The 8367-nt window shown below is 61.6% G+C and overlaps 1 protein-coding gene across 1 annotated transcript in view; it reads left to right on the top strand.

Moving 5' to 3' along the window:
• The window catches only part of IL16 (interleukin 16), an 80762-nt gene that overhangs the window by 62015 nt on the left and 10380 nt on the right, over positions 1-8367 (top strand). Inside the window, exons 12-15 of the mRNA XM_029952313.1 lie at positions 268-355; positions 2352-2830; positions 5946-6099; positions 8000-8365. Of these exons, the coding sequence (XP_029808173.1) occupies positions 268-355; positions 2352-2830; positions 5946-6099; positions 8000-8365 (1087 nt within the window). The remainder of the gene's footprint in view (positions 1-267; positions 356-2351; positions 2831-5945; positions 6100-7999; positions 8366-8367) is intronic.

Genomic DNA, 8367 nt, shown 5'->3' with positions numbered 1-8367 from the left:
GGAGAGAACGTTGGAGAGTTGAGAGTGGCCATCTCAGGAACCACTTTATTGACAGACTTGGGATTTTAGTGATCATATATGAGGGAACCACAGATGCCATGGAATCCATACAGTGTTTCTAGAAGTGGACTTTGTCAGCTATTTGCAGAGTAGGTTGGAAGGACAGACCCTGGCATGCAGGGACCACGCTTGGGAGCTGCTATAGGACTCAGAGCCTGATGGAGACATTGCTGCTATTTACTTGAGGAGGAGACCGGTATTTTCTAGGTGTCTGAACAGCAACTCAAAGAAGCTGTGGCCCAGGCTGTGGAGAATGTCAAGTTTGGAAAGGAGAGGCACCAGTGGAGTCTGGAAGGTAAGGGAAACAGTGAACTTTGACTTGGATATCTCTGCCTTCTTAGACAGCTCAGGGTTTAACTGCTAACTTGCCTTCTGCCTCAGCAATGTGATCATCGTCATCACTGACAAGCACGATACAGGGACGAAGGCTGAGAGCTAGCAGCCGGCCGCTGAGCTGGGCTCACTTGTCTGCTTCGTTTGGGAGGCACGCGATGTTCCAGACATCTGCATTTGTGTTTTTTCACTGGGCAGGCACTCTCCTGGGCTCTGTTGTTCCCACGATCCCGTTTTCTTATCCCGGCTTGTCCTTGGCACAGATGCCCCTGTACACATTTGTGTTTTCCGCTCCAAGTTCATAATAATAGACTCTTTAGAAAAAATATCTAATAATGTAATATCTAAACTTTACTAAGACCTCGTCATGTCAGACACTGGAATTAATTCATGCATTATTTTACTGGATCTTTACATATAATTTTTATGCACACGTCTAAGGAAAACATGGGGCCCCAAGAGGCTCTCTTACCCAAAATCACATTGTGTGGTGCACAGAGCACCCGGCGGGGAACCGGGTTGACTGACATCAGTCCCTGGGCATTAGCGGCCACAGTGCTCGGCTGAGGGACAGTGGCCGAGTCATCACGGGGTGTCTGATAGAACAACGTGCCAGTATCAACAAGGCGTTACACGGCCTGAACATGTTCAGGGAACAGACTCTACCATCTCCGCTCACTCAACATTTATGCTCGGGAAGACACAACAGAGAAGGTCACACGCACTCGGACAGTGGTCTTCTCCAGCTGACAGGACAGCAGGTGGCTCTTTACTTTCATCTCTCTCTTTCTGGGGCTGAGTTCTTTCCAATGAGGTTGCATTATTTTATGACCAGGGAAAAGCCAAAGAAATCTTTTTCTTTAATGAGGATTCAGACTGTGAGCGTGGGTGACCTTGGTTTTCTCCTAAGGTTTAGGATTCTCTTCCTAAAGGGGCTCTCCTCGCTCTCCTGACCCTCCAGAACGAGCTGGAATTTGAGCAGGAGGCTGGCCTCAGTCTGCTCCCACTCCTTTGAGCTCCGAGTCTAGAAAAGAAACACCAGGGGCATTTTGCTGCTACAGAAAAGGGCCCCTCAGGGTTGTGTGGACGGTCTGGGTGCTGAGAATGGGTGTGTGTGCGGGATGACCCAGGGAGAAGGGCCAGTGGGAGGGAAGAGAAAGGAGACTCTGGCTAAGAAACTGCCGTCTTGAAGCTGTCGATTCACCCTCAGCTGGCAGAAATGGTAGCCTCCTGGTACAGAGGTCAGCGCACACTTCCAGGTGTTCTCTCTCTCTGACACTGAGCCTCCAGACAAGCTCAGCGACCCTGGAATTATTGTCCCCATTTTACAGAGGAAAAAATGGAGTGCTGCTGGATGGGTCCCCAGGAGGCCAATTCTGAAATGGTCTGTGGCACGCAGGCTGCTCCCTCGGAGGGGTCCAAGGGATCCGAGTCTGGGGAGGGAGGAGAGAAGAAGGCTGGGCAGGGGAAAGAGGTGAGCTGAGGTGCAAGTTTCAGTCACGCCCTGGAATATTCTGGAGCTAAAAGACAAGTTAGAATTGTCCGGTTTGGCAGACATGGCCGTCCCGCACAGCCCGTCTCCGTCAGTCCTTGGCCACGAGCTCCCCATGCAGGAGGCAGATCTTGCCGGCAGTCCCTAGAGAGGTGAGCCGTGGCGAGCATCTGTCACCAGCGCTTCCTGTTGGTGGGACAGCAAGCCCTTCTTCGATGGGCAAGTTGGGGGTGCATCTCCATGCCCATCCCATGGAGACCCAAGTAGAGTGATTTTCCCAAGTTGGAGTCACACAGCTTTTCTGGGACAACCCCAGATGGCCGGGCTCCAAATGCCAGGTGACCTCCACGGAGAAGCAGACGGCCTGGGGCTTCGGGGCGCAGCCCGGGCGGCCGGGAGCACGGCCAAGGGTGTGTGTGTGTCCTCTAAGCCCAGCGGTGCGGGTTCCCTTGTGCTTCTGCTGCAGGCGCCCCGAGGCTGGAGAGCAGCTGGCATGGGCGGCCGACCTTGGAGAAAGAGAGAGAGAAGAACTCAGCACCCCCGCATCGCAGGGCTCAGAAGGTCATGATCCGCTCCAGCAGCGACAGCAGCTACATGTCCGGGTCCCCCGGGGGGAGCCCGGTCAGCGGCGGCGAACAGCCGCCATCCGACCTGGAAGTCCACACCCCCGGCCCCGGCCTGGCCCCCGGGCAGGAGCAGGCGGCCCTTCCCGTGGGGCTGTCCCGGCCGCCCAAGGACAGCCCGCCCCTGCCTGGGCTGCCTCACAGCCACCGGCCCCTGAGGCTGAAGAAATCCTTCGAGATTTTGGTGAGAAAACCCACAACCTCCAAGCCCAAGCCTCCACCCCGAAAATACTTTAAAAGTGACAGTGACCCTCAGAAGAGTCTGGAAGAGAAAGAGGACTCCCCAGGCCCCTCTGGGCACTCCTTGTCCCCGTGCGGCCAGGTAAGAGACGTGTCTGACAGGTTGAATGTCCTGAGCTCCAGAGTCAAGAAGAGCGGTTGGTTGTTGACTGTTGTTTGATTTTTGATTTTTTGATTTTTTTGCTCGGTGCTTCCTGAGTGCCAGCAGCAGGGGTGGCCCTGGGAAGGGAGGTTTCTCCTGCTCCGTCAGAGGCCAGAGGCTCAGCTCAGGCCTGGGGCTGGCTGCACAGAGATCTGAGGCTTGGGCGTTCCTGACTCGAAGTCCGCTCCTGCCGCTGGGCTCCCGGGCTCCCGTCCAAAATATCCAGGGTTCAAGGCTGCCGTCCTGGGGGTCACTTTTCAGACTCGGCGTGAGGAGAGCCCCCGCAGGGTCCCTGCACACACTTTCACGGGCATTCGGCTTCTGCCTGGAGACTTGCCCAAAGTGAGGCTCGGGGTGTGACCAGAGCCAGTTAGCGCCCTCCATCCGGGAGTCGACCACGTGACGGTGAGAAGCTGGCTCTGGCTTCTTTCCCAACTAGCTTGCTGACCCACCTCCTTGTCGGTGTGGCCTGGGGGTCCCAAGCTCTCCGAGCCTCAGTTTCCTTAGCATTAATTGGGGCCGTTACTGGCCTGCTGTGCGGGCCACGGGGCATGTTAACGGGGGCCACGCAGGCGAGGCCGGACCAGATCTCAGGCCCGCGAGCGTCACCGCTGTGACTGTTCCCTCGCCGCGTCTGTTACAGTTTCCTTCCTCTGCTCCCCCACGTCACTAGTGGAAGGCGGGCCGACGGCCAGGCGCGTGCCTCACCCAGCCCCACCCCTCCTGGGGCCAGGGTCCCAGTCACGAAAGAGGGGACCGAGCACAGGCTCCCACTGCCAGTGGTCCACCACCAGCTGCGCTGCCCATCACATCCCTGCCTTGGCCGGACTCCCCAAGAGAGAGGCCCCCGGAGGTGTGGGGCGGGCGGGTTGGGGAGGGTGTGGGAGGGCGATGGAGGAGGAAGCAGGTCAGTCCCCACAGAGAGCTGCAGGATGTGGCTGCTCAGCAGCACCTGAAGGGCTTGTCCCGACAGGTTCCCCGCCCCAAACCCCTAAGTGAATGTCGCGTTTCCCTGGGGGTCCAGAAGGGGCGAGTGAGGAACAGACAGGCTGGGAAGTTAGCTCTGCGTTGTTCCTGGAGACTCAGGCTTTGCCAGGGCGGGTCTTTGGGGCCACAGGGCTTCCCAGGGGGCCCTGGGGAGCCTGGCCAGGCCGGGCCATCGGGGGGGGGCAGCAGGCTGGCGGGAGGACGAAGTGGGGTTTCCACAGAGACAGCAGCAGGGGCCACTTCCTCCAGGCAGGCTTCCCTGCTGTGTGGCCTCAGCCACCACTGCCAGCAGCTGCTCTCTCTGCCCTCTGCTTTGCCCCTTGGACAGCCCTTCTCAGGGTCACAGACTTTCACTGGGGGGGGGGAGGGACGCGGGGAAACGGCGAAACCAGGAAGCAAGGCCGGACGTCTCTCTTCAAGTTCCCTCCACGGTCTCTGGGGACTTCTCAAGGGGTGTGTCGGTCCATGGCCCCGGGGCACATTATCTGTCTGTCCTTCCCTCCCCTCCACCGCCTTCTCCTGCCGCCCCCCTCCCAGCCCTTCCTCCCCAGAACGACCCCAACCTCCCCCTTCCCTAACGTGTGGGAAATGACCTCGGGGTATTTTCTTCAACCAAAAGCCAATTCTCTCCTATTAGGAACTGAGCCCACCCATCACTTGTGCTGGAAATCCCGTCTCCGTCTCCCCGTCAGCCCACACCTCTGTCTTCTCTCCTCCCGTCCCCCTCCCCTCCTCTCTCCAGCCCGCCAAGCACTGTGCTAGGGATGGCACCGTGAGAAAAATCTGAGTAAAATTGAACTGAATTCAGGGGATAATTAAGAAAAAACCCCAACAACCTCCCACGCAGAGGGTACCATGGAAAAACCGGAAGAGATCTGTGTCTGCTCCCAGATGCACAGCTGCTTTGGGGACTGGGCTTGGTCGCGGAGCGCCAGTCTGTGACACTGTCCACAACTCATGGGCACAGACAAGTGTCACCCTGCAGAGCTCCCAAACGGGTGAAGTTAAATCCCAGCCGCCCGGCCCTTCTCCTGCGTGACGAGGGTCTTGGACGCCCGGGCCTCGTGGTTCAGGCTTCGAACGCCACGGCCGGGCCTTGGCTCCTGAGGGAGCACTGACTCCCGAGTCCTCGGTCTCTCACTGAGCCCAGTGCTCAGACCTGGGCCCTGGGGCCGTGAACCCATGTCCCGGTTTTGTAGCCCACACATTCTGGACGAACGGGTGCTGCCAACGTAGGTGTTATTCTCGGGCCCCAGACGTTTGCCGTTTCTGCTTTAGTCCCAAACGATGACTCCCCTCCTTCCTCGCGGGAGGCAGCTGCCGCCTCGTCAGAGGGCCGGCGGGCGCTCCCCTGGCTGGGGGCTGGAAGGACGCAGACGCGGCCACCGCCTGGCTGCCGGCCCCTCTCGCCCTTCCTCGTGTCCCGGCCGGCCTCCCGCCTGCGTTCTCGCCGCCCGTGTCCAGCCCGTGGGGCGCCTCTTTCTGCTTCCCTGCCTGGACGATTCTTCCTCTTTGTCTAAGACCCAGACAGAAAGCCCTTCCTGGGACGTCCTCTCTCTGCTTCCTCGGGGCCCGAAGCATCTCACCTGTGGTGCATGCGGGGGGCGGGCTCTGGGCGAGTGGCGGACGGGCCCGTGGCTGCTTCCTGAGCCTCAGTGGGGACAGTGTGTCTGCCTGGGTGGATGCCGGGCCAGCGCCAGTGCTGCAGGGGGGGCGATGGCCAGGGTCCGTCTCCTCCAGCAGAACGGCGCAGAGAGCCCCTGACCCCCACTGTGCCCCGAGTGTCCAAAGACTAGTGGCCCGCTGAGCCCTCCCCTCCCGGGGCAGGGCCCCACCCGGCTGTAGGGGTGGATGTGGCGGGGCCAGCTGCCTTGCACACCCCAACGTCTGGTCCCCATCACAGAGGGCCCGGGGACTTCCCGCTCCGTGGGAGGGCGGTGCTTGGACCCAGGGCTCTGGCGGTGCGGGCGGCACAGGGCCCCAGGGAACCGGTCTCGGGGGCAGCTCAGGGGGCACCCAGCCTGGGGGCACCGTCTCCACGTGGCCTCACTTCCTGTTTACACCACAGGAAGCCAGCGAGCTGCCGCCAGCACCACGGCCCCCTCGGCAGGAAGACGCGGCGGGGAGAGTCCCCTGCGCCCGCACCTGCTGCCCGGGGCCTGCGGGACCGCAGACGGCGCCCTCCCCGGAGGCCGAGCCGGGGAGCAGACGAGCCGGCCCAGGTAGGCCCGCATTTCGGTCTTCCGGAAGGAAGGACCTTTCCAGTAAAGGTCAGGGGAATGAAGTAGGATTGTCGGTTTGGACCAAGGTTGGAGGGCTCTGACTCGAGGACCCAGGGCTCTGACCCCAAGGATGGACATGGCAGCCGTGCTGAGGCTAATGAGTAGGCAGGAGCCCTGGGGTGCCCGGGCGACAGGACAGGGGGTCACTGCTGGCCTGGGGATCTCATGGTTGGGCTGGCGATGCTGTGGACTGTGAGCTGGAGGACAGACGGTGACACGCTCTCTCGACTGAGAGCACGGGACACCAGACACAGGATCTGGGGTCAGGGGGACGGTGGGGGACACCGGGCACAGGACCTGGGGTCAGGGGGATGGCGGGGGACACCCGGGCACATGACCTGGGGTCAGGGGGAGGGCGCGGGACACCGGGGACAGGACCTGGGGTCAGGGGGACGGCGGGGGACACCGGGCACAGGACCTGGGGTCAGGGGGATGGCGCGGACACCCGGCTCTGCCCCTTGGGCATCCTCTGCCTCTATGAGCTCCTGCCACTCCTTCCCAAGGTGTGGATACCTAACTCGTGTTGAGTGCTGGCTGCGTGAGGCTCTGTGCCGGGTGCTGGACAGAGGGAGGGACAGAGGGACAGAGGGACAGAGAGAGGAGGCTGACGGGCTCCTGCCGTCAAGCAGCATCCGGCAGTGGCCGAGAAACAAGTCTGTAGGCTACAAGCCATAGGCCTATTCGAGAAACGCTACGTGAAAAGTACACGGATGGGCTCCTGGAGGGGTGGTGGTGCTTACAGATGGAAAAATCTGGCCCGTCTCGCCCGGAGCAGGTGCCCCACGGCTGTGGACCCCCTCCCCCCACGCTCCCTTCCCTTAGTCACCCCGATAGAGGAACCCACAGAGAATGCCTTGGGGCCCTGCTTGCGAGAGAGCCTCCCCCCAGCGTGCAGAGGGCTGGCGGGCAGATGCTCCGACCACAGCTTCATGACTGCACCTTGCGGCAGAGCGATTTCTAAATGCAGAACCAGAACCCGGCTGGGAGGGCGGGCCCCTCGGCAAAGCCCCGGGGGCCCACAGTCACCACGCACATCTTCCAGATCGTGCAGGGCCCCTCGGATATCTTTGAGGCTCCAATGCTCCCCTGGTCTGTCTGCACTGAGGCCGGGCACTGAGACAGGGCAAAGCCCAGCGCTCAGGGCTGCTCAGGCACCGGCCACCCCCTGGGCACAAATCCAGAGCCACACCCTCTAGACCAGGGAAAGAGCAGACCTGGGGGCCACGGAAGGGTCCCACGTCCACTTGGCCTTGTTGCCGTGTGGGGCACGGAGGCCGGCCCCCCTCTGTCCCTGGGTCAGAGTCTCCCCGCTTCCCTGAGGGGATGCACAGCTGTGTAAGATGCTGACGGGCCAGGGGGTGAAGAACTGAGGTGAGCTGGGTGCACCCCAGCATTGCTGTTTAATGAGACGGTGGTCCAAACCAAACCCGGCCACCAATTCGTGACCTTCGGCTCAGAAGTTGCAAAGGTAAGAAAATTGCTTCGGCCTTTCAATTTGTGTCGTCTACTTAGAGCGGCGGAAGGGACACAGAGCACCAGGAGGTGGGGTCTCGCCCCGCCTGCACCGACGGGCGGTCCTTCCCCTCCTGACGCTGGTGCCTCCCTTGTGAGGTGCCGGAGATCGGCCCGGGGGTCCCTGCAAGCGCTCCCAGCTCCAAAATGCTGAGAAGCCAACTCTGGTTCTGCAGAGCTCGCGGCCTTGTCGCCGGCAGGAGTCGGTGGTGCTCCCCCCACCCGTCCCAGGGCCCGGCGCATGCGCCCCCCTCCGCCCCGAAGTCTTGCTGTTGAGCTCGGAGTCTGGACTCAGGGGCGATGTTTCTGCCTTGTTTCCGCTCCGCAGCGATTCCCGCGTCGCCAGTGAGACACCCCCTTCTGAAGCGGCAGGCGCGGATGGACTGTAGCCCCGACGTCCCGCCGGAAGACCCCTGGGTGAGGATCTCCGACTGCATCAAGAGCCTCTTCAGCCCCATCATGAGTGACAGCCACGGCCACGCGCCGCTGCAGCCCGGGGTCGGCCCGGGGGAAGAAGACCGGGTGCAGGGCCGCCCAGACGGGGCTCCGCCGAAGCCGGACGCCGCCGTGGCCGCCCCCAAGGTTTGCAAGTCGGCGGACAGCGGCGCCGTGAAGAAGGGCCCTCCCGTGGCCCCCAAGCCAGCCTGGTTTCGCCAAAGCTTGAAGAGCCTGCGGACACGGGCCCCAGACCCGGGG

Source organism: Suricata suricatta, chromosome 9 (assembly GCF_006229205.1).
Source record: "Suricata suricatta isolate VVHF042 chromosome 9, meerkat_22Aug2017_6uvM2_HiC, whole genome shotgun sequence".
NCBI lineage: Eukaryota > Metazoa > Chordata > Mammalia > Carnivora > Herpestidae > Suricata > Suricata suricatta.
The sequence above is the reverse complement of the archived record's forward strand: the minus strand, read 5'-3'. Positions and strand labels throughout refer to the sequence as shown.